Source organism: Cherax quadricarinatus, chromosome 44, assembly GCF_038502225.1.
Source record: "Cherax quadricarinatus isolate ZL_2023a chromosome 44, ASM3850222v1, whole genome shotgun sequence".
NCBI classification, from domain to species: Eukaryota; Metazoa; Arthropoda; class Malacostraca; order Decapoda; family Parastacidae; genus Cherax; species Cherax quadricarinatus.
In genome coordinates, this window is record NC_091335.1 from 15,602,806 (window position 1) to 15,629,809 (window position 27,004).

Below are 27,004 nucleotides of genomic sequence, written 5' to 3' on the forward strand. Positions count from 1 at the left end.
CCATCCCCAAACCCCCCCACTTCCCCTTTCATTTTTAAACTTTCAACCCCCTTAACCCCCCCTCATCCCTTTCACTAGCCCACCTTTCTGTTGTCCAAAAATCTCCGTTCCTCCTCCCTTGTTTATACACTTTCACCTTCTTACTTGTTTTGCCCCCTTCCTCTTTTCCCCTCTACCTCTTACTCTAACTGTAGCTCCAAAAAATGATCTGATATTTGTTTCCCCCCTAAAAAAACCTCCTAGAATAACCATCCACCAATACATAATCTAAAAAATTTTTACTTCATATACCCTTTTATTTTATTTATCCCCTTTTATAAAATGTATTCTTATTTCAAATTTTTTTCACAATACCAATTAAAGGCTCCCCCTTTAATTTCCCCCCAAAATTTCCTATTATTATTTTTTCCCTTTGTTTAAATCCCCAACCCCTACCCCACCTTTTTCAAAAATCCCCCCATTCCCCAACATTTCCTGAATCTCTCCTCTTCCCCCCCCTCTTCCCCGGTGCATGCTTTCCCACTTTTCCCTCAATCTTTTTTCTCCCATAATTTGAATTTACATTTTGGATTTTTCTTTTCCTGCCCCTAACATCTTACATTTTTCTCTCCTTCTTTTGCTCCCAACTCTTTAAACCCCGACTAATCCCCTTTATTCCTCTCCCTTAAACTCTCCCCCCTTAGCTTTGTTTATTGGGGCATCATTTCTTCTCATTCAAACATCCCCAATCATCTCTTTTTTTCATTGCCTCACCATTCAGACTTCCCCTTTTAAATTTTCTTTTATTTTTTGTAATCTTTAAAGGAAAAAGTTCTAGCCCATTGTTCCCGGCAAATTGACACAAACCCCTGGCTTACGGGGGAAAATTCTTTTCCCCTTCCATGGATATAAAAAAATAATAAGACAAAGAATATTAAAATAAATCAAAAAACTCAGATAGTGTGTATAAATAAACATTACATTTGTGTAGTGTACCTACTTGTAAAAAAGTGCAAGACTCCTGTAATCTTGCATTTTTAGAAGACAAAAAAAATGCCCCCATCATGTAAAAAAATTTCAAGCTTTTTTTACACTCGCCCCGGGCAGTGTACCTCCTGGGTGGGTTTCTGTCTACCCCTACCTATATAATTTTATTTATTATTTTTTTTTTACCCCGGCCGATTCCCAGGCAGGGTGGGGAAAAAATTTTCCCTCATTCACTATCCCGTCTTGCCAGAAGGTGCTTTACCACAGTTTTAAAAATAACTCACCCCCCCTTCAGAGGAGGCCCGTTTCATCTCAGGCTCAAGTCCCCGGGCCCGGTTCCTGAATCCCTTCAAAAATTTCTTTCCACCTCCAACAACGTCAAGTAAAAACCATTTTTTTTCACTCCTTCAAAACGCTCCCCTGTGTGGAAATCCAAACCCCCCCACACAAAAACCCCCTTTCCCCCCCTCACCCCAGGCCACCCTCCCCCCTTTTCCCTAGGTACCCCTTGAAGTCTTCTGTTTTCCCCCATTCTCTCTACTGTCCGACCACCTCAAACCCCCTTCCTCAGCCCTCTGGACAACAGTTTTGGGAATCCCCCTTTTTCCCAACCCAACTCAAATTTTCTGCATTATATTCACCCCATTTCCCTCATCCCCTCTCCTGCCTCCGCCTTCTCTCCTCAACTTCATCACCCCCCTTCACACCCCCAAAAGGCTTGGTAAACCTCCCTTTTTCCCCCCTTTTTCCCCCAAAGGCAGTTTTTATCTAAAACTCCCATTACCACTCCTCTTTCCCTCATCAATTCTAGTTACCTCATCTTTCATAGACCCCTCCACTTAACTCCACTCCCCAAATATCTGAATAGTTCACCTCCTCCATACTCTCTCCCCCCCAATCTGATATTCAATCTTTCATCCCCAATCTTTTTTTATCCTCTAACCTTCTCTTTCCTGTATTCACCTTTAATTTTCTTCTTTTTCACCCCCCAAAATTCATCCCAATCTCTGCCTTTCTTAGAATCTCCCAAAACACAGTGTCATCAGCAAAGCTGTGCCCCCCCTTTTGTGGATTCTTTATCTTTTAACTCCACGCCTCCCAAACCCCATTTTTTCCCTTTCACCCCATCTATAAATATTTAAAAAACGGGGACACACATCCTTTCTAAGGCCTACTTTTAGGGAAAAAATTTCCCCCTTTCCCCACATCTCTCATTTCCCATCCTCTAAAAAATCTTCCCGCTTTAAATTCCCACCTCCTACACCTACACTTTGCAAACATTTCCACATTGCCCCCCATCCCCCCGTCATACGCCTTTTTCCCAAAACCATAAATGCCAAAGACCTCTTTACCACTTCTTTCACTTATATGTTTTTACTTTTAAAACGGTCCCCACACCCCCCCTTTTTCCCAAACCTCCTTGTTCATCTCTATCCCATTCTCCCTTTTTCCTTTAAATTTTTTCAATTATAACTCTACCATACACTTTAAGGGACACTCCCAAAAGTTATCCCCATAATTTTTTCACTCTCTTTTATCCCCCTTTTCCTTTATACAAAAGGGAACATGCATCTCTCTGAATCCTGGTACCTTTCCCCCTTCTTTTTTAAATAATTCCCCACTCCCCAAAATATATCCCCATGTTTTTTTCATTTTTATCTTTATCCCCCTCAATCCCGGGTGCCCCCCTTTCATTTTTCCTACTGCCTCACGAACCCCCCCCCCCTTTCCTTCCCCCCTCCTACAGATGTTTTCCTCCCTTCCTATAAAAAAAATCAACTTCCCCATCTTCATCAACATTAAAAATTCCTCAAAATTTCCTTCCCTCTTAATCCCCTCTCTCATTTAATAATCTCCTCCCATTTTCGACAAATCCATTTGTTCTCAAACTTTAACTTTTTAAACTCCTAAAACTTTTTTTTATTTTTAACAAATTTTTTGATAACATTTCCCCCCCTCATTTGCTCTCTTTTTTTCTTACCCTCTCTCTTTCTTTTCTCCCTATCTCTTCCCTCCTTGCATCCCCTTCTCTTTTAAAAACTTCTCATTCTCTTTTTTTCCCCTTTCTATTTTTTTATCATCATTCCCCAATCATCCTCTTCCTCCCACTTTCCTGAACCCAAAAATTCCTAACCTCAACCCATTTTTTAAACCACATCCTCTTGGCCCCATTGCCTTTCTCTGTTTTTCAATATTTTTAAACTTACCTTGCCTTCTTTGGTTTTTTAAACCTTCACCTCTCTCTTCCCCATGCTTTATTCTCCTTGTATCATCTCCTTTTATCTCCCGTGTAGCTAACTAGAAAGGTCTGATATATCTGTCCCCCTAAAACATTTCATCCAAAGTCTTTAAATTTTTTCTAATCAAAACAACATAAAATTTTTATATATTTTATATATATATATATATTTTATATATATATATTTATATATATTAATATAATATAATATATATATATATATATATATATATATATATTAAATTTTTATATATATATCATATATATATATATATATATATATACACTGTACATTTTTTTTGATTCCCCCTAATTTTCCCCCCCTCCAACACCCCAGCATTTTCTTCTTTTTCCCCCCTTTATAGATATTTAAACAACAAATTTGACATACATCCCTGTCTAAGACCTACTTTTCGGAGTGTTTCCCCTCTCCTCCCCTCCTGACCCCATTATCCCCCTAAAACTTTGTTTTTAACACTGCCCATTCCCTAAATTAACATCTGCCACATTTAATCCCTCTATTTAAAAGTCTTTTTTAAATCCATAAATGCAATGAAAACTTTCCTTTGTAAATACTGTTCCTTTACTTCAAACCCGATCTACACATTTCCCCCCCATTCTAAACCTCCCTTTTTCCTGCAATCCTGCTCCCTGTTTCCCCTAATTCTTTTAGTATTTTTCCATACACTTTACCTGGTATACTCAAAAAAATTTTCCCCTTTAATTTTTTCAATCTCTTTTGCCCTCCTTCCATTTATATAAAGGGGAAATTTTACTGCTCTCTAGTCCCGGTACATTTCCCCCTTTCTACATTTATTGAACAAACCTCCATCCATCCTTTCCTAGGAAGATCCCCTACTCCGCCTTCCCTCCACTACAGATTTATACACCCTCCAAGTCATTCTATTTTGCTCCAGCCTCTCTAAATGACCAAACCACCTCAGTAACTTCTCCCCCCAGCCCTCTGGATAATACTTTTAGTAACTCCGTACCGCTTTCTAATCACCAAACTACGAATTTTCTGCATCACAGTACAATGTTCCAAGTGTTCATGTATTGTGAATTGTTATATACCTAAATATTTACGTCCCTCCCTCTCTTCCTTCACTATATATTTATAACAGAGGCAGGATAACAACATTTCAGAGTCAGATTTAACGACAACTGACATATTAATGTTAATTCGATGGAGAGCAAAAAGTTAATAGGAGTAATATTTGGACAGATCGTCATGGGTGGAGAGTGGTAGTGGCGCCCTGGTCACACAGTGGCTGGTCTACCGCAAAGGTGTTGGTTCCAGGGCCTCAATCGCCTCTTCCACTCTAAGATATTCATCTTCCTCTTCCACTATGCACCTCAGTGACAGCAGAAGTGGTAGAGACAAGAGTGAAGGTGGGGAAGGAACACTAAGGAGCAGACTCAAGACTCGTAGCAAGTCCATCATGAGCCTGGCGAGCGAACACACCCAGCGACCAACACTCACTCTTAAGCGGATCCTCAGTGTCCTCCTCTGACTTGTCTCTAATACAACATTTAACATTATATGTAATATTTGCAACAGTAATAATAATGTTATACTTCAATAATTACTAAATTAACAAGATTATTTTTTAATTTTATATAAAAAATAATGGTGAGAATTCAGGTGCGACTAGAGCTTAGTTTTAAAATTTATATGGAAGAACTATTAGTACTGAAGTTTTCCTTCGTTTAAAATTGTACTCATGACCACCAGAATGTGATATCCATGAAGAGGCGAGAACGCTTCACAGAGTAAGTGTTTGATGAATACGTCCTTCATGTTACAGATGTATACGAACTGCTTATAACCACAGTAAGATATGATCAAATTTGTTCAGATTTTTAACCTGGAATGTTAGCCACCCAGGATAACCCACGAAAGTCATCGAGTACAATGTCTTGTTCCCCAGGATGCGATCCACACCAGTCGACTAACACTCAGGCACCTACTTCTAGGTCAACAGGGACAGCAGGTGTAAAGAAACATACCCAACGTTTCCACCCATGCCAGGGATTGAGCCACGGACACTGAGTGTGTGAGGCGAGTGTATTGCCAACCGAAGCATGGGGCAATCGTGGTATGCTGTGCGATTATCCTAAAAAATGCAGTATGCCAAGAAGACATGTACAAAATATAAGAAATGTATATATTTTTGTATCATGAGTAACTTTTAGTGCTGCTTAGAGTTCCATACACAAACGATGGTCTGAATACAACAAACTGTAAACTACAAATACACTTATGTATTTTAAGTACTTTTGTTGCTACGTAGATTTTTTTTCTTAGTTAAAAATCATGTGACACGATTCGAAAGTCATAAACATTAGAAGACTCGTTTATGACCAATCTCATCTGTGAGATTAATAGGCTTTTATAAGTAAAACGAAATAATGTAGGTAATGTCTACATATTACACTAAAGTCCTTTATTAACATATATGTACAGTGCAGACAAAGATAAAGAGAAGTGATAATATATTATGTGAATATATAAAGTTGTACTACACGTATTAAAGCACTTGTTTTAATACATTGTATGTTAATACTGAAATATCAATATTGAAATTTTACCGGTTATGTAATTTGTTTAATTGAAGGGAATTTGCTAATATATACTTTATTATTCTTTTCTTAAACCTATTTTTGGTCAGCTGATGTTGTCATGACAAGCAGGTATGTAACATCTCAGGGATACAATATCTTTCCTTTCGTTCTCTTAATGTTCATGTATAGTATTATAATTGACAACATATTACGTGGTTACTGACGTATCTTACTTTTCAAGTTGCTACTTTTAAAATAGAACTCCCCATAAAAGAAGTAATAAATATGGAATTTGTATCAAGGCTATATATGATATATCGTGAAAGATGGTCTGTTACTTACCTCAGAGATGGCACCAGCACACGGTGTGTTCTCGGCCTCAATGCTGAAATCCTGCCCCTGTACCAGGTAGTAGGAACACTTGCCCATGAAGTCAAAGTGGCGGCCGTCGAAGGTGGTATAATGAGGGTCACCCACGGCAGAACAGCGAGAGCCACACTTTGCCTCGGTACACACCCACTCTCCACCCAGACATGTGCTGTGGACGAGATAGTATTAGTGAAGAGCTACACTCTTCCTCCACGCACACCCTCTCTCCCACTAGACATGTGCTGTGGACATGATGTGATAAAACAAGAGCTATACTGTGTCTCTGTCCACTGTTCACACCCACCCAAACATGTGCTGTGGATGAGGTGTGTTATAACAAGATCAACACACCCCTTCCAAACATACTACCCCAGACTTAAGCTGTTGACGGGATGTGTTTTAAGTAGAATCACTCTCTCACTGCTTTCTTTCTGCCTATTGCACTCACAACATGAGACGAGAAGGGCAACTGTCTTGGTATCAACTGACTATGTAGGGTTGATCAATATGTAAAAATTAATCAAAATTCTACCGCAAGTTCAGTAAGCTGGTGTTGTAATAACTTTTTTATTTAATTTCAAAGCTATTATTCATGAGAATAATGACATGAATTACCCTTATGTATATAAGGGAAAAAAAATTTGTGTGAATATACACACCCTGCCTCGGTGGGAGACGACCGACTTGTTGAAAAAAAAAATACACATGGCTAATTAATTAACGCAGATAGCAGATTTTATGATGTGTATTTAAGTTATCTACTGTGGAGGACTAAAAGCAACCTAGCTACCTACCTCTAATTCTGTGTAGCTAGACGAGGTCAAGAAAGTAGGTTATATCAAAAGGCTTTCACAATAGAAAGAGGTCCTCGAAACTGTCATTCAACACTGCAAGCATCTAATGTTTTCTAAACAGGCGGTAAGAATCTGTAGTGTCATGATGAACTCACCAAGAATTGCAGTCGTTAGGTATGGTGTCTCCAGCGTTGTAGTCCTTGCTGTGGTAGGTGCAGGGACAGTCCTGGGCTGAGATGCAGACACCTTTGTGTAACACTAGACTATCAGGACAGTCACATCCCTCGACGCAGAAATCTGGATTCACGCTGTCTGCTACCTGGCCGCAGCGAGGCTGTATAGCTGACATGCATGGGTTGTATACCGTCCCCAACTTACACTCCATTGCTGTTGACACCCTCAGTAGTTACTATGATATCTAAACATTATAAAACATAATATTAACATTAGACTTTAATTTAAAACAAAGTATTAGCACAAGAACATTTGTTTTAGAATAAGCTAATGGTAAGGTGGACTCCTGATGTATGAAATCGAACTTGTGCTCCAATTCCTTAAATCGAGTCTGAATGCCTACCATTCCCCCAGATGCTGTATGACTCCCTACGGGTTTAGCGCTCCCTCAGTGAATGTATTAGCAATACAGCAGTTAATTTGTCCATTTGTGCAATACAAACTCTGTTATTCGGTAAGATGTTACACCCTCTTGAAAGAACTGATATTCCATAGTATTCATGAAATATACATCACGGCAGTATTATCCACATAATGTCTATAAATAGTAAAATAAAACAGTATAGCTCTATACTAAATAATTAATAAAAAATATAATTTGCAAGTACTATGTACTTGTCTCCTTTAAGGAGACACTTTAATCCAAGGACTTGGACTTATGATTCTTTCCATTAGATTGAACCTGTCTCCCATTCCCTGGGGGCTGAATAACCCCTAGGCATTTACCGCTTCCCTCGACTAATAATAAAATAATTGCTATATGCGAGGATGAGGTATACATGATTCCAAATCTAAGAATAGCATCCTAACTGAAGCTACCTTCTTCCTTGGACAGTGGCTAATGACCCCGATGGGTTTAGCACTCCCCATGAATAACAATATTATTAATCAGTATGAGCCATACAGGTATTGGCATGAGGTAACGAGATGAACCTTAACGGCGGAAAGATAGTGATTAGAAGTGAAGCTACAGAAATTCTGAAGATGAATTTGAAAAATTTGTTGGAAGGAATGATTCACTAAATTCGAGAACAATATTCAAGACTGAAATCTGAGAGTTCGTTGATTTTCAAGTAGCACTTGAAAACTTTTGCAAGAAATATGTGGTAATATTTGGAAACTTTGGCTAAGAAGATATAGTTTGTAAAATGTTAACTTACGGCAGAGATCCTGTGATCGCCAGCCGTCTACGATGTCTTCACCAAGGCTGACACACTCCCTGTTGAATGCTGCCATGGTCTCACAGGCACAAGTCTCTCTCTCCTGGGACTCACAGGCACAGTAATCCCAACGGCAAGCATTAATGTACGGCTCCACGTCCACCACCTGCAAGCATAAATGCCACTACAGTGTAAAAGAGCAAGAATTTATAAGAGTAAAAAATGTTAACATGGATAATCGAGGTGAAGAGGCCATATGATGTGGCGCAGTGATACTCGTCTCGAGAGACATAATTAACAGTTTTACTATCATAAAGAGACATAATTAACAGTTTTACTATCATATTTTCTTGTTATTATGGAGAGGATCTTATAAAAATAACACATATGAGACAATCACAACTACGTACATGCCGGATGTAAAGGCTTAAACAGGATTTTTTTAATATACCTCGTAATACTTTATTTGAAGAGTTTAAACCAGTATGGGTAATTCAGCTGTAGGAGTGGTGGAGGCTCGATCCTCTGACAACTAATTACGAAAAACACTTAATGTATTCACTGAGCTGCAAAAATGGACAAACGACTTTTTGTATTTAATATCCTCGAGGGAGGCTCCTTGATGCTGATTAGGGGCTGTTGATCCAAGGAATTGGACCTGGCATCCCTTTCTGTAGAACAAAATTGAGCGTCTCATTTCCCACGTGCTATATGACCCCTATGGGTTTAGCGCTAACTCATGAATGTAATAATAAAAATCTTCATTACTGTCAAGCTAATGACCTTTGTCAAGAGACTGATGGCGTCGTTTATGAAGGATAAGATAAACATTAAAATAGTTTTATCAATGGTGATCATGACTCGCTGTAAATAAGCAAGTTAGTGCTATTTAACTACTAATATCACTTGGCTATTACAGCATTGAACGGATTGGCGTTTGAACCTATGGCAAGCTAGTCCTAAAACTAGCAGGTTAGTCCTAAAACTAGCAGACTAATAAAACTACCACGTTAGTCCTAAAACTAATAAGCTAGTGCTGGTTATAGGACAAGCGTATGCTTGTTGTTTGAGGTTGGAGGCACTGTGCGATGCTGCAGGTTACCAAACTGTTGTAATTCATCTCTTCTCGCTACTTAGGAAAGCTGTAAGCTAGTAACTCCTTAAGAGATGTTCCTTGATGTCGGTGCGGGTTTCTTGATACAATAAAGAATTGAACATGACCTACTTTTCCTAGAATCGAACCTAATTGTTTCCCATTCCCCCAGGCAATGTTTGACTCCTACAGGTTTAGTTCTTCCCCTAAATACAATAATAAAGTTCACGTAGCACAAGCATATATCAGGTAGTAAGGTTAAGAGAGCTCACCTGACGACACTGTGAAAATCTTGTGTCATCCTGCAAACGGGAACAGAACCTTTCAGCCTCTGAAGCTACAGACTTGCGGCCACAAGGGTGCTTAGTTTTGGGTCTGTCCAAACACCGATCTGCAGTGTCACAGATATTATTACGATGACATATAACACATAAACAAAACAAAGTCCTTTCCTAATTAAAAAAAAATGTAATATGGTAAAATATATGAAAATACAATTAATTTTATGCATACCATCGCACAATGATCTTAAACTCTGGCAGATGGATTGGGCGTGATGGATTCATCAAATGTTCTCTCATGCTCCCCCCTAATATCACGCCTTTAGTCCTCTTGTTGTAATTAGCAATGAATTAAAAAGTAAATTTAATAAATTAATTAATACTTCATATAAACACTAACCGCCTAGTGTTTTAGCCTGCCAGGCCTGAAGGAATGAGTTCATGTTTGTTTCTTCGGTGCCATCAGCATAGCTCCAGTCGTTGGTGTCAGAGCCATCACGTCGACCACACAACCCAGATGTTCTGTTCCAAAGCAGCTCACTGATTTCCGTCACCACTAGGCTCTGCGGAAACCACCATTTCTCAGTGACCCATCAGAGTCAGCACAATAGCTAAACATTCTAGTGACAACATGACTGAAAATTACTATAGTATATTTCGACCTCATAATGAGGCCCTCTTCGGACAAATATGTTATAATGCATCTCCAAATATCTTAGTAATGGACAAAACAACTTTTCATTAACTATATAAAAAATGCTCAGCCAAGCTATAGTAACCTGATACATAAGAAAACAACGGATAATCATGGAAATTTCTCTTTAAAATATTATTTTAAAAACTCCCAACCAAACCTTATTTAATTCAAATGACCCTGTACACGGGTGACCCCTCCTGTCATCCCACATACTACATATTGTTGCCATGCACCAGTGAACTACATGCACGGTGAGCTTCACTAAGCTAATAGCTTACATTCATGTCCCACATGATAGTGAGACAAAGGCCAGACACCTTGAGCACAACACAGTTCAACACACACACAACACAACACAGACACACAGAGTAAGCAACACTAGGCTTACCTTCATGTCCCACTTGATAGTGAGACCAAGGCCAGACACCTTGAGAACAACAAAGTGAGCCACGCGTTCAGACACGACACCGTTCATCTGACCTGGGATGGCCAGGTTTGTGTCCCGGTAGGCCAGACTCGGCTGACCTAACTCTGTGGACACAAACGACTGTGATGACACCAGATAATAAGGTACAGCAGGGCTAATTATATTATTGCTGTTAGATTTATATTTGCCAGAAGAAAAAAAAACTGTACATGGTTCACTGTCGGAAGATGACCCGTTCAGGTGCCGGCCCAAGAACTGGGACGTGGCAGGACTGTATCTTAGGTCACTTGAAGGTCAGGTAGTCGAACTGTAGATTAAGCTGTTGTCCAGTTAACTCTACCTGTCTACAATGACTGTGGATTTAGCTAATGATTAGCTAGCTCTAATTCTGTCTACTATGATTGTGGATTAAACTAACTCTACCTCTCTACAATGACCGTAGATTAAGCTACTGTCTAGCTAACTCTACCTCTGTCTACACTAATTATGTATTAAGCTAGTCTAGTTAATCACTGTCTATACCGACTGGATTTAGCTAATTCTATCTGTCTACACAAACCTGTGACTTAAACATACTCGGTAATATGTGAACTAAAAGAAAAGGAGGTATGCACCAACCTGTTGCTTGAAGAACATACTGGTCGTCTTCAAGGAAGAGCTGGATAACCTTGGGACAAGAAGTACCTTCACAGCCGTCAGCAGTACGTAGGTTGACGGTGAAGGTGCCATGGGTAGAGTCCTGAAGCAGTGTGTAGGGACACGAACTCTCAAAGCTGCCACCCAAGACACAATATATAAGTAAATTTGAACACCCTGGTTTAGTAAAACTTGAAACTAAGAAGCAAGATCATATAAAACTATTGTGTTTTATGTATAATATTAAATTTTGTTAGTAAGTTAATTTATATACAGTATGGAAATTTATAAGAAACTATACATAAAATAACAGAGTGGAGGGACATGAACTCTCAAAGAGCCACACATATTACATGCATAAGTTAATTTAAATCTTCTGGCAGACTCGAATTTGAACCCAAGAAAATTAACTATTTTGTATACGTACATTTTCAAAGGGGGTTACTGTGCTACAATAGGCTGTCATTAGCCACTGACTAGACAAAAAATACTGACAACTAAGACTCCAGCATGCATACAAAACTCTGCAGAACTCGCCTGTAGACTTTCCCGTCGAAAGACTTGTAGTGGGTGCCTGACCAGGTTAGGCAGGAGCCTGGCAGCTTCTTGATCTTCTGTGTGGTAGTGCGGGTATGGTCAAGCTCGCTGAAGTGGGGTGGGTAGGTTCCGGTAGTTTCTTCTAATGGCATCGGCACCATCTCAAACCCTGCAAACAAAGATCAAAGTGAATCTCACTTCCCTGTTATCTACCACTTTCATGAGCAAAAGAAGACTTCTTGGAGACGATGGATTTGTTTTGTAAGTAAAGAGGACTGAAGATAAAAAAATAGAACAGCTGAATCACCTGAAGATTCAATTACGGAAAACATAATTAAAAATAATGTATATTCTTCGACAGGTAAAGTAAATCAAGATTTTTTTATATTACGTTAATTTTAGCAGTTATATTAATCTGCTAGCTTAAATTTAGTGGAATTTACTATATACATAATTTGCATAACTAAATTCTTCTAGGGGCAAATCTTTAGGTGATCCAATTTAAGTGACTTTAAAATCTCAGTGGGCTTACCATAATCACACATGGGTATGGGTGAGGGGGACCAGGTGCCAGTGGCATAGTCACAGTTGTATATTTCTGCAGCGGTGAACTCAAACTCTATATCCTCGGGGCAATAAAGAGCACACCCGAATTTCATACCCTCGCCAGAGCAGTTGTAGCCTCCATTAAATCCAATGTTCTTGGGGTCACAGTTGGAAATTGCTGAAAGATAGTGACATGTTACGGTTTTTGCCTTAGAATAGCTGTATAGCCCTTGTGGCTTAGCGCTTCTTTTTTATTATAATAATAATTGCCTTAGAATTCTTTCGAAATTATAAGATTATAGCTTAAAATTACGCTCTTGTTAGAAATGTTATTTAAAGAGTGCGATATGTTAATTATAACCACAGTAAAAATGAAAAGTCCCAGAAAGAGTCGGAGCAGGCAAAAGGTAATATAAATAAATAGGTTACCTTGTTAGGGTTCAAGTCTATCGACTGCATGTGGGGGTATTAAGGCAGCATATGAGTTGAATTATAACATTAAGAATTACATGTTAATAACTGTATACAATACAGACAAGCTAAGAACAAGACACATGCAACTTTTGGGTATCTTATTTCCGAAACGTTTCGCCTGTATAACAGGCTTATTCAGTCGAATACAGGCGAATATAACTCGTAGTAGTAGTTTTGACGTAATCAGTCCTTCAGCCTCGGTAAGGAAGTGGCCGGTTCCTCAAGCCTACCTAGGCTTGAGGAACTGATCACTTACTACCAAGGCTGCAGGGCTTATCACGTCAAAATTACTGCTGGTGCTGTCTCCAGTTATATTCGCCTGTATTTCACTGAAAAAAGACTGAAGAAGCCTGTTGCGCAGGCGAAACGTTTCGGCAATAAGATGCCCAAACGTTGGACATGATTATCTTCAACATTAAATATACTTTAATCGCTAAAACAGGTATTAAAGTAAACTTTCAGAATAGAGAATATTTAGGTGAATAAATGTGGCAAGAATACGAATATATATTTGAAGGAAAAGTCTAATGATAATAAATGCAGTAACAGGAGGAAGAGACTATGAAGGAAGTTGTGGTGGAGAGAATATTTTTACAAAGACAATAAATGGTACAATGTATGTGAATAACACCTAAGAGAGAGAAAAGTGGTACAAATTAACAGTGGAAGAAAGGAAATGTCATAAAACCTGGCATTACTAAGAAGAGGTAAGGCAGTAGGGGCTGATCACCAGGACAGTTGAAGTACCTACGATACAAGTAATGTAGAAAAAAAAACTAAACACTTACGATACTGGCAGATATCCCCACGATAATCAGGAGTACATTCACACACGTTGGGTGCGATACACCGACCTTCATTCATACAGCTGGGGTCACACACGGCTGCAAGGAGATAAATCATGCCTACTAAACCGAACTTGCCGAATTTTGGCAAAACTGCCTTAAAAATAAACCGTTCCAAAAAAATTCTTTTACAAAATGATAATTTTTTTTAATTGACAACGACAAAGATTTTTAAGTTTGGACCAAAAGTAACATAGAAACCTCACTTTAACGCAATTTTGATTTAGCTAAATTCATTCTGACACGTATGTATGTATATATATTATATATAATATATATATAATATATAATATATATATAATATATATAATATATATATAATATATATAATATATAATAGTAGGTTGGTAGACAGCAACCACCCAGGGAGGTACTACCGTCCTGCCAAGTGAGTGTAAAACGAAGCCTGTGATTGTTTTACATGATGGTAGGATTGCTGATGTCTTTTGTCTGTCTCATAAATATGCAAGATTACAGGCATGTCTTGCTACTTCTACTTACACTTAGGTCACACTACACATACATGTACAGGCTGGTACGTTGAAAGAAAGAAGATATATATATATATATATATATATATATATATATATATATATATATATATATATATATATATATATATATATATATATATATATATATATATATATATGTCGTGCCGAATAGGCAGAACTTGCGATCTTGGCTTAAATAGCAACGCTCATCTTGCCATATAGGACAAGTGAAAATTTGTGTATGCAATAATTTCGCCAAAATCATTCTGAACGAAACGAAAAAAATATATTTCACTGTGTTTGTTTAGTATTAAATTATTGTAAAGAAATCTAAAATATATTTAGTTGGGTTAGGCTAAAATAAATTGTTCTTGTTATAATAAGGTTAGGTAAGTTTTCTAAGATTCTTTTGGAGCAAAATTATTTTTTTTACATTAATATTAATGAAAAATATATATCTTTAAACGTATAAGATAAAATTTTAGAAAGGACTTAATTTTAAATGAGTTCTTGCTAATTGACCAGTTTTACATATTCGGCACGACATATATATATATATATATATATATATATATATATATATATATATATATATATATATATATATATATATATATATATATATATATATATATATATATATATATATATATACACACAAAACATGTCGGCCGTCTACCACCGAGGTAGGGTGACCCAAAAAACACTTTCACCATCATTCACACATAATCACTGTCTTTGCAGAGGCGCCCAGATACGACCATTCAGATGTCATTCCAAACAGCCAATATCCTACACCCCTCCTTTAAAGTGCAGGCAATGTACCTCTCACCTCCAGGCTAACCAGTTTCCCTGAATCCCTCACAAAATATTACCCTGTTCACACTAACAGCTCGTCAAGTCCCAAAAACCCTTTGTCTCCATTCACTCCTAACATTCACACATTCCTGCTGCATGTCCAAGCCCCTTACACACAAAACCTCTTTTACCCCCCTCCCTCCACTACAAATTTATACACCGTCCGAGTCGTTCTATTTTGCTCCATCCTCTCTAAATGACCAAACCACCTCAACATCCCTCTGAACAAAACTTTTAGTAGCTCCACACCTGGAGAGGGTTCCGGGGGTCAACGCCCCCACGGCCCGGTCTGTGACCAGGCCTCATAACCTCCTCCTAATTTCCACACTACGAATTCTCTTCATGATATTTACACACACTGCCCTTAGACACATCTTCACTGTCTTCAGCCTCCTTCTTGCCGCAGCATTTAAAATCTATGCTTAATACCTTTATAATAGTGTTGGTACAACTATATTCTCACACATTTCCTTCTTTGCCTCCATGGATGACATTCTTTGTCCTCCACAGATACCTCAGTGTACCACCCCCCCTTTTTCCTTAATTAATTCAATGGTTTACCTCGTCCTTCATAAACTCATGCGCTGACAAGTCTACTCCACAATACCTAAACACATTCACATCCATACTCCCTCCCTCCAATGTGATATATTTTGAACACGCTGGCCATCTCCCACCGAGGCAGGGGTGACCCAAAAGAGCAAATATCCCAATCTCCTTTAAAGCGTAGGCATTGTACTTCCCACCTCCAGGACTCAAGTCCGTGTATTTAAGATATATAACTGGTTGTACTTACGCTGACAGTCAGGAACAGCTCCGGCCCACCTGGACTGGCGGACCACCCAGGTACCATCGTCACACTCAAAAGTGAGACGGGAGGTGCCCTTGGCGAAGTGATATCCCTCGTGACACCGAGCAGAACACTCACTGCGAGTATTAATACACTTTTTACTCAGCTGACAAATTCATAATAAACTTATTATTTTGTATATAAATTGGTACACAAATCCTCTGGCCATAATATAAAGTTATAATAGGTACTCTGGTCCATATATTAGCAATAAAATCCTCATCTGGCTCAAAAATTAGCAATAAAATCCTCATCTGGCTCAAAAATTAGCAATAAAATCCTCATCTGGCTCATAAATTAGCAATAAAATCCTAATCTGGCCCATAAATTAGCAATAGAATCCTCACCTATCCAACAAATTAGTAATAAACTCATTTGGTTCACATACTGATGATAAAACTCATCCGAGCTACAAAATGATAAAAAAAGCTAACCCACAAATTAGGAGTGAAAACACTTGTTTCACAAAATAGTGATGAAAACACTACGTCTAACTCGAAGACTGATCGTGAAAATTGGACGAGGTCTCAATTTATTTGCTTTATTTCTCATCACGCGAAAAAAAAAAAATCACCAGGCGCAGGTGTTTATCATATAACAACTAGTTTAGTGATGGCGGTACTAGGATGCGCCGCCACAAGACTGTGTCCTGGTGAACACATGAAGGTGAGGTAACCATTGACTGTACTGGCAGCCAAGACAAGCAGCCACTCCCAGCTTACCGGTGATGGAATCTATGATTTTAATTAAGTTTCAATGCATCATGAACTATTGGGAAGTGGGAAATACAGGACAAGCGGAAACCTCGAGCAATTTTAATTTGAAAGTCTCTCTATCAATACCACAAGACATAGAGACAAAATAACTGGTTTATATAAAATGTTTATTATTTATTATTATTATTAAAGATTAGCCGGTATTCCCGGCCCGGGCCTTTTCCAAGTGATGGCCCGGCCTTGGCTCCCTCTTTAGGGAGTGTCTGAGACCTAAGTCTGCCATGGGAGGAGGCACAAGTACCTCATCTTTGGGACCAACTATCCCCAGGCCTAGCTACAAGCTAGGCTTCTCTGGTCTGCCATCCCCGCCCCAAGGGGGCAATTGGGAATGACAGTCTTATGAGCTAAAGGCTCGGGCTCAGGCACCTACCCTACCCTAGAAGGGCTGGGCATGGTGTCGATTATATAAAATTTTAATGTTTCTATTACAAATAGTCATAATTAAATTAAACAAAAATTAAAGTACAGATCTACAATATAATACTGTTACAACAAATAAACTAACCAGAAAGTGCTGTAACTAACAGGCTCAGGCCTAAAAATAACAAAATTAGTCTGAACAACTGTATTGATGTAACAGTTGTTCAACCGAAGCCTCATTCTTGCTTTATAAAGGAAGTCAAAGATAATGAGGTCATGTCTCGGAGAGAAGTCACAGCTGTGAAATTATCAAAGGCGGTAAACATCAGTTAGGTGGTCATGATGGTAGGTACTTCTAATTGATAAGAATACAAGCGCCAACTGAAAACTTAATAAATTCTTTATTAACTAAAATTTGTCGGTATTCCAGCACCATATACTTGACAGGTACTCATTGATTCCCTCAAGGAGGGGAAAAGGTGCTTTGAAGCCAATGAAAAGCTCTTGATCTAAGGAACTAGAGCTGTTCTCCCTTTCCTTGTATGAAACCTGATTACGTCCCATTCCTTGGCTGTGCATGACCCCTGCAAATTTAATGCTTCCCAGTTAAAAAGAATTATATGAACTAACTTCTTGCTGCATAATATTCTTGAATTTGTTGGAGTCGGGGGCTTTTTGGAGCATTCCCTGGGTGGCACCACCTTTGGCACCTCGCAGGTGGGACCATCCCAGTTTTCTGGGCACTGGCATGTGTCTGGTGCCAGGCAGATGCCGTTGTTGGCGCAGGGTGTGCTGCAGATAGCTGTAAACACAGGCAAAGTTAGACAAGACGTTAGACATTGTATCAAGCTGCTCACACAGATAATATAAGGAGTACAGATGTATGTGTATGTATATATATATATATATATATATATATATATATATATATATATATATATATATATATATATATATATATATATATATATTTAACACACTGGCCGTCTCCCACCGAGGCCGAGTGACCCAAAAAAGAAATACTTTCACCATCATTCACATTATTATCACTTTTTTTTCCAGAGGCGCGCAGGTACGACAGTTTAGATATCACTCTAAAATATATAAAAAAATTGTACCGTATTATGTAATAAAATGTATCTATTGATAAAAAATTAAAACTATTTCTAGTTCTATTTTCTTTACAATTAATCCACAAATTCGAAATGAAAACTGGACGACACTACAGTCCGTCCTGGATAATTATCAGATTTGCGACTTTTTAATGGTCTAAGACAGACCGAAAAGTCATAGTATTAGCATAGTGGTACGCTATTAATAAACTAGTTTCCCAGGAGACAGTCATTCAGTTTTTCAGCTACAACTTGTAGGTTTGGTGTGAATCGTTCCAGCTAGTAGGGTGTCTTGACTTGTATTCTTTCTTTATACTTACGTTCACAGTCTGGGAGAGTGTCTCGGTTGCCTCCTGTGACCTACCAGGCACCGTCTTCACACACCAAGAAGAGGCGTCGCTCACCAGTGGGGAACTGGTAGCGAGAGTTACACACAGCTCGGCACCCAGAGTAGGTGGAGCAGTCGGTTCGACCGTTCTTTGGTGCTCCCGGTTTAGAGTTGCAACCTGGTAAGAAAAGCAAGTGATATACCTTTAACATGTTTATGCAAATATGATTACAATAATAAACTCGGACTAACGTGAGTGAGCCATATAGGCTGGCCAATATGAAAGAGATATTGTGGCTAATCTAACATGACAGAGTCGTTGTGACTGGCTTACTAAAACGTGTTTATTTTTGTGAATATAGTACATGTAGTTATAAAAGAAATAAGCTATAATAAGCCGTTTAATAAGTTAGCTAATATGTCAGTCTTAACATGTGGCAACCATTAAGCTTGATCTAAGACATGTAAGGAGTAATAATAAATTATTACATGCCTCAATAACTCTGGTGTAGTCGCTAGGTCTTCAACCTAGCAGACTACAAGGATGAGACACGTAGAGCTGAGGGACATGTATTTAATTAAGTAAACATTTTGCCAAGAGTGTCTTCATCGGCGTCATGACTGATAAAGCCACTTGTGGTGAAACGTTTATTTTAATAAATATTTTAAACTGTACATAAGTTTGTTTATCCACAGCTTGTAGTATCGCCTATCAGTTACTACCTAACAAACTATGATGTATGGCACAAACAGGGCCGGATTAAAGCATGGGCTTTAGGAGCTGCAACCCAAAGGCCTCTGCCAGCTGGAGGGCCTCCACACATTAAGTGAAAAAGTATTCACAGTAAGTTTATTATTAAAGTATGTTATTACATCACGTATATGATGAACTATTGACTTGTGATTATTTTTTCCCTTTCGAAAATACCTCTGGGGAGGGGATCACAGTACTTGTAGCCCATGGACCTACAAAATCTTAATCCGGCTCTACGCATAAACGGAGTAGGACTTACCTCTTCTGGTCTCCGGTTGTCTGAAGGAGCCAGCTAACAGAGGCGCCAGCTTAGAGAGCTCGGGGTCATCTTCGGCGTCCAAGCCGCCACTGAACACTTTGTTCCAGTCTTCAGGTGAAGTCACGCGGATGGGAGGCCTGCAACGCATTACAGGCATGAAGGGCTCTTGATCCAACTAATTTGATCTTGATTCAAGGGGTGCTTATAGGTACTGTATAAACCCTGCTAGTTTAGTGCTTCCTCATTTTACGTATAGAAAGACTGGATTGATATTTCAACACAATCAGGGATAGGCAGAGACATGCGGAGTTCATATATGACACAAACGACTACGTTGTAAGTGAAATATATCACTCTTATATATGACACATGTGGAACCTCTTGAATGCATCATATACAAGTTGTGACAGAACGAAATAAAAGTGTCACACATGTGGCTAATGAGAGAGAGTGTGAATGTATGTGTACATATAATGGCGAAAGACTGTATGTGCAGATATAACAGAGAGAGAGAGAGAGAGAGAGAGAGAGAGAAGAGAGAAGAGAGAGAGAAAAGAGAAGAGAGAGAGAGAGAGAGAGAGAGAGAGAGAGAGAGAGAGAGAGAGAGAGAGAGAGAGAGAGAGAGAGAGAGAGAGAGAGAGAAAGAGAGAGAGAGAGAGAGAGAGAGAGAGAGAGAGAGAGAGAGAGAGAGAGAGAGAGAGAGAGAGAAAGGAGAGAGAGAGAGAGAGAGAGAGAGAGAGAGAGGGTTTGAGTGTGTGTGTGTGTATGGGTACATAAATTAGCGATAAGTATGAATGTATAATAATAATATCTTTATTTACTCCAAGTACATGTACAAGGTATACTATATAGAAAGCCCCTTGTTATGCAGAATATTTCGAACAAATTAGGTCAATTTTGTCCCCAGGATGCGACCCACACCAATCAACTAATACCCAAGTACCTATTTTACTGATAGGTGAACAGGGACGGCAGGTGTCTTAAGGAAACAAATCCTAATATTTTCCTCCATACCGATGATCGAACCACTGACCTCAGTGTGTGAGCTGACAATCGAGCTACGGACAACTAGCATATAATGCAAATCTCGTATGAATGCAAGGATTCGATTTTTTTTACTGTTTATTCTAGAAGCATGCATGTTTATTTCGCTCTCTGATAACAATGACTAATATCTATACATGTATTACTGTGTCAGCAAAATAAATTGACAAAAAATCTCGGAACACTAACACGCAATCTTTATCTGTAACGGCTTACCGAAGCTCCTGGAGAGTGAAACGTTAATTTTTATCTTGACAGAATGTTCATTCTCTGTACTACGCCCCTAAATTAGGTGCCTTAATTCTGGTGAAGAGCTCTAGATCACAGGAACTGGAGTTTCCCACCTCTTCAGATCAAACCCCATGAATATAATAATAGTAGTAGTGGTTGGGGATTTCAATGCTAAAGTGGGTAAAAATGTTGTGGAGGGAGTAGTAGGTAAATTTGGGGTCCCAGGGGTAAATGTAAATGGGAAGCCTTTAATTGAGCTTTGTGTAGAAAGAGATTTGGTAATAAGTAATACATATTTTATGAAAAAGAGGATAAATAAATATACAAGGTATGATGTAGCACGTAATGAAAGTAGTTTGTTAGATTATGTATTGGTGGATAAAAGGTTGATGGGTAGGCTCCAGGATGTACATGTTTATAGAGGGGCAACTGATATATCGGATCATTTAGTTGTAGCTACAGTTAGAGTAAGAGGTAGATGGGACAAGAGGAAGGTGGCAACAACAAGTAGGAGGGAAGTGAAAGTGTATAAACTAAGGGAGGAGGAAGTTCGGGCGAGATATAAGCGACTATTGGCAGAAAGGTGGGCTAGTGCAAAGATGAGTAGTGGGGGGGTTGAAAAGGGTTGGATGAGTTTTAAAAATGCAGTATTAGAATGTGGGGCAGAAGTTTGTGGTTATAGAAGGGTGGGGGCAGGAGGAAAGAGGAGTGATTGGTGGAATGATGAAGTAAAGGATGTGATAAAAGAGAAAAAGTTAGCTTATGAGAAGTTTCTACAAAGCAGAAGTGTTATAATAAGAGCAGAGTATATGGAGAGTAAAAGAAAGGTGAAGAGAGTGGTGAGAGAGTGCAAAAGGAGAGCAGATGATAGAGCGGGAGAGGCACTGTCAAGAAATTTTAATGAAAATAAGAAAAAAATTTGGAGTGAGTTAAACAAGTTAAGAAAGCCTAGGGAACGTATGGATTTGTCTTTTAAAAACAGAGTAGGGGAGTTAGTAGATGGGGAGATGGAGGTTTTGGGTAGATGGCGAGAATATTTTGAGGAACTTTTAAATGTTGAGGAAGAAATAGAGGCGGTAATTTCATGCACTGGCCAGGGAGGTATACCATCATTTAGGAGTGAAGAAGAGCAGAATGTAAGTGTGGGGGAGGTACGTGAGGCATTACATAGAATAAAAGGGAGTAAAGCAGCTGGAACTGATGGGATCACGACAGAAATGTTAAAAGCAGGGGGGATATAGTGTTGGAGTGGTTGGTACTTTTGTTTAATAAATGTATGAAAGAGGGGAAGGTACCTAGGGATTGGCGGAGAGCATGTATAGTCCCTTTATATAAAGGGAAGGAGGACAAAAGAGATTGTAAAAATTATAGAGGAATAAGTTTACTGAGTATACCAGGAAAAGTGTACGGTAGGGTCATAATTGAAAGAATTAGAGGTAAGACAGAATGTAGGATTGCGGATGAGCAAGGAGGTTTCAGAGTGGGTAGGGGATGTGTAGATCAAGTGTTTACATTGAAGTATATATGTGAACAGTATTTAGATAAATGTAGGGAAGTTTTTATTGCATTTATGGATTTAGAAAAGGCATATGATAGAGTGGATAGGGGAGCAATGTGGCAGATGTTGCAAGTATATGGAATAGGTGGTAAGTTACTAAATGCTGTAAAGAGTTTTTATGAGGATAGTGAGGCTCAGGTTAGGGCGTGTAGAAGAGAGGGAGACTACTTCCCGGTAAAAGTAGGTCTTAGACAGGGATGTGTAATGTCACCATGGTTGTTTAATATATTTATAGATGGGGTTGTAAAAGAAGTAAATGCTAGGGTGTTCGGGAGAGGGGTGGGATTAAATTATGAGGAATCAAATACAAAATGGGAATTGACACAGCTACTTTTTGCTGATGATACTGTGCTTATGGGAGATTCTAAAGAAAAATTGCAAAGGTTAGTGGATGAATTTGGGAGTGTGTGTAAAGGTAGAAAATTGAAAGTGAACATAGAAAAGAGTAAGGTGATGAGGGTATCAAATGATTTAGATAAAGAAAAATTGGATGTCAAATTGGGGAGGAGGAGTATGGAAGAAGTGAATGTTTTCAGATACTTGGGAGTTGACGTGTCGGCGGATGGATTTATGAAGGATGAGGTTAATCATAGAATTGATGAGGGAAAAAAGGTGAGTGGTGCATTGAGGTATATGTGGAGTCAAAAAACATTATCTATGGAGGCAAAGAAGGGAATGTATGAAAGTATAGTAGTACCAACACTCTTATATGGGTGTGAAGCTTGAGTTGTGAATGCAGCAGCGAGTCGGCGGTTGGAGGCAGTGGAGATGTCCTGTCAAAGGGCAATGTGCGGTATAAATATTATGCAGAAAATTCGGAGTGTGGAAATTAGGAGAAGGTGTGGAGTTAATAAAAATATTAGTCAGAGGGCTGAAGAGGGGTTGTTGAAGTGGTTTGGTCATTTAGAGAGAATGGATCAAAGTAGAATGACATGGAGAGCATTTAAATCTGTAGGAGAAGGAAGGCGGGGTAGGGGTCGTCCTCGAAAAGGTTGGAAGGGGTAAGGGAGGTTTTGTGGGCGAGGGGCTTGGACTTCCAGCAGGCGTGCATGAGCGTGTTTGATAGGAGTGAATGGAGACGAATGGTATTTGGGACCTGACGATCTGTTGGAGTGTGAGCAGGGTAATATTTAGCGAAGGAATTCAGGGAAACCGGTTATTTTTATATAGCCGGACTTGAGTCCTGGAAATGGGAAGTACAATGCCTGCACTTTAAAGGAGGGGTTTCTGGATATTATCAGTTTGGAGTGATATATTGTGTATCTTTATACGTATATGCTTCTAAACTGTTGTGTTCTGAGCACCTCTGCAAAAACAGTGATTATGTGTGAGTGAGGTGAAAGTGTTGAATGATGAAAGTATTTTCTTTTTGGGGATTTTCTTTCTTTTATGGGTCACCCTGCCTCGGTGGGAGACCGGCCGACTTGTTGAAAATAATAATAATAATAATAATAATAATAATAATAATAATAATAATAATAATAATAATGAAGTACTTACTTTGGGGTGGTGAGGTCTATTTCTCCTAGAAACAGTTTGGCTATATTTTCATCTATTGGAAAAGGAAAGCTTGCAGGGGACTCAGGCAATCCAAAGTTGTTGCCAGGTGGGAAGAGTACAGAACCTCCCTCAGGCTGTGGGAAGATACTGCTTGAAGATGGTGGAACTGACCCTAGAAGACGGAAACTTGATGGGTGACGAACCAAAGGGATTATTGCCGGAGCCTGTGAAGGACGCCATATAGTTGGGGAAGGTGTTGGCGGTGCTGCCAGCTGCAGGTCTACCCACCTGGGGAGCTCCTGGCGAACCAGGAAGAAGGCATTAGAAGTTCCGAAAGCACTGCCAGATGGCGCACTTAAGGGTGAACCTGGTGACCCAAAAACATTACCAGGATTGAAGTCAGCACCTGAAGACAGGCCGAAAGTTGGCGCTCCAGGGCCACTACGCTCTAGATTTGGTGATCTGCCGAAAATCGAATCCCTGCCCCGTTGAAAGCTTCACTACTCAATCCACCGAAATCAATACCCGATGATGCGCTGAAGGCGGAGCCTGGGAGCCACCGAATGGAAACGACGAAGATGGGTCTCGGCTTCCCAAACTGGACGAACCCTCGAAAACCCGAATGGGTTGCCCAAACTGGATGAAACCTCCGGAACCCAAACGAAGTGGACGGCGATGAGGAGACTTTGCGCTTCCCCTCCTTTAGAGATAATCCTACTTGCTCCACCCTTACGACTCCTCCAGCTCCTGCTCTGGAGTTGCCGAAGCCACACTCCCGCTGAACTCGATGCCTTGAACCTCCTCCTCCTCAGTCTCGCTCCTCTCAGTAGTGGCTGCTTCCAAGAAAGAATCTGGTCCTCCCCCAAGGCCAGGAAACCAGTAGGACCTCTGGAGCTTCAGGCTCCTGGAACCCCTTTCTGGATCTGAAGGATGGTCCTGATCTGAAGGATGTCGAAGAAGCTGCCGGAAACCCTGGGAAGTTTCCGAATGACAAGGGCCTGCGAAAAAAATAAATAACCAAGCAATAATAATAATAATAATAATAATAATAAACGTGAATGGTGTAAAGACAGAAGAAAAAAAAGAGTACATCATAAATGAGAAATAACAGTGACAACATATCGCTCTGTGTAAGGCTTTATCATAGTTTGATTAAGCTCTACAGAGCGCGAGACGTGTATCTCAGTGTATATACACTGAGAGTTGATTTGTCTGGTAGTGTACAGGTGACATGCGGCCTTCATGATCCTTATGTAGTCGACCAGCTTTAAACCCAATAAAACGATAAACTAATGAACAAATAAATAAACAGGCCAATAAACTAAGAAACCAATAAACTCACAATGAAATAAAAACAATAGACTAATAAACCAACAGATTAATAAACTAGTGCACTAATAAGCCAATAAACTTAAATTAATAGACTAATAAATTAATAAACCAATAAATAAACAATAAAACTAAACTAAAAGCAAATAAATCAACAAACCAAATAACAATCAACTAATAAAACAAATTATAAACTAATAACACAAACTAAAAACAAATAAAACAAAGTAAAAAGTTAATATACCAATAAACTAATGAAAATATAATCTAAAAAAATAAATCAATGAACGAATAAACCAAGAAAATAAAAAGTAATGAACCAACAAACTAATAAATCGATTAAATAAAAACAATATACTAAAAATATAAAACCAATAAACTAAAACGTAATAAATCAAAATACTAACAATAGTACACCAATAAATAAACTAATGAATTATTAATAATAAAAATAATCTTTATTTCTACAAGTACATGATACATCTTACTGGGCTTCGCTGACATCAGCGACATACTACTATATAGAACCTAGTAATGCTGAGTATTTTGGCCCCAGGATGCGACCCACACCAGTCTACTAACACCCAGGTACCTATTTTACTGGCTATTATAAGATTCATCCAACTAGGTATATTTATACACCATAGGGAGGTTAGCATGGGCCACCACTGTGACCACAAATGCAAGCTTTTACAGATGAATCTCACGCCAGCGTGGCAAGGTTAGGTTCTGTTATCAGAACCCCCTCAAGGGAGGGTTCTTCATGCCACTGAAGGACTCTTGATCCAGGCAACTTGTACTCTTATAAATAAAAGCCATGAAGGCAGTCAGTGGCAGACACGAACACTGTGCCTGACAACGTGTCAGCTATGACGTCAAGTTACAACTCTGCCTGACGTGTCAGCTCAGACATCTAGTTACAACAGTCTGACAACGTGTCGGCTCTGATATCTAGTTACAATACTGTGTCTGACAACATGTCAGATCTAACATCAAGTTGTACAGTACTAAAGGGTTCCCTCAACTGTGTAAATTAAAAACGCATTCGTCGATCACCCTTGGTGGAGGTCGGACGTTGGCTGCAGCACTCGCACCTGTTGGTAGCTACGAGTGATTTTCGCAAGATGGCACAGTCCACCAGGAGGAGGATCAACACTGTGTATCGACGTGTTGAAAGGCATGGTGTATAACTCGAATGCATCTATTATGTTGCTTGCCATCCTGCGCGATACCTTTTGCATCAACAATGACGACCTGTATGGCATTTCATTAAATGGTGCATCAAGGATGTTTGTGACGGCTGCAATCTACGACAAGATGGTGAAGTACCAGGATGTGTGTATGACTGTTAACTCAAGTTTGGAGGTACGGATGAGGGATGTATCCAAGTTTTATACTTGTATAAAGTTAACTAGGGATGCCAAGCCCATGATGACACTCTTCAGGTCACTTGTTTTATCTAGGCTGGAATATTGCTGCACACTAACAGCACCTTTCAAGGCAGGTGAAATTGCTGACCTAGAAAATGTACAGAGAACCTTCACGGCGCACATAACGGAGATAAAACACCTAAATTACTGGGAGCGCTTGAGGTTCCTGAACCTGTATTCCCTGGAACGCAGGAGGGAGAGATACATGATTATATACACCTGGAAAATCCTAGAGGGACTAGTACCGAACTTGCACAC

At 39.2% G+C, this 27,004-nt stretch overlaps 2 protein-coding genes across 2 annotated transcripts in view; one reads left to right on the forward strand and one right to left on the reverse strand.

Annotated features, from left to right (window-relative positions):
- The window catches only part of LOC128697450 (uncharacterized), a 60,238-nt gene extending 54,148 nt beyond the window's left edge, over positions 1 to 6,090 (forward strand). The window contains exon 6 of the mRNA XM_053789125.2: positions 4,431 to 6,090. Within this exon, the coding sequence (XP_053645100.1) occupies positions 4,431 to 4,719 (289 nt within the window). The 3' untranslated portion in view covers positions 4,720 to 6,090. The remainder of the gene's footprint in view (positions 1 to 4,430) is intronic.
- LOC128697451 (hemocytin-like) overlaps positions 1 to 24,508 on the reverse strand; it is a gene marked incomplete in the record, with an annotated part of 289,908 nt that extends 265,400 nt beyond the window's left edge. The window contains 15 exon segments of the mRNA XM_070094123.1: positions 6,113 to 6,308; positions 7,089 to 7,320; positions 8,328 to 8,493; positions 9,693 to 9,811; positions 10,102 to 10,264; positions 10,787 to 10,929; positions 11,444 to 11,598; positions 11,999 to 12,167; positions 12,531 to 12,722; positions 13,807 to 13,902; positions 16,012 to 16,142; positions 17,832 to 18,003; positions 18,634 to 18,819; positions 19,655 to 19,791; positions 23,988 to 24,508. Coding sequence (XP_069950224.1) covers positions 6,113 to 6,308; positions 7,089 to 7,320; positions 8,328 to 8,493; positions 9,693 to 9,811; positions 10,102 to 10,264; positions 10,787 to 10,929; positions 11,444 to 11,598; positions 11,999 to 12,167; positions 12,531 to 12,722; positions 13,807 to 13,882 — 1,611 coding nt within the window.
- Between the last annotated feature and the right edge of the window lie 2,496 nt (positions 24,509 to 27,004).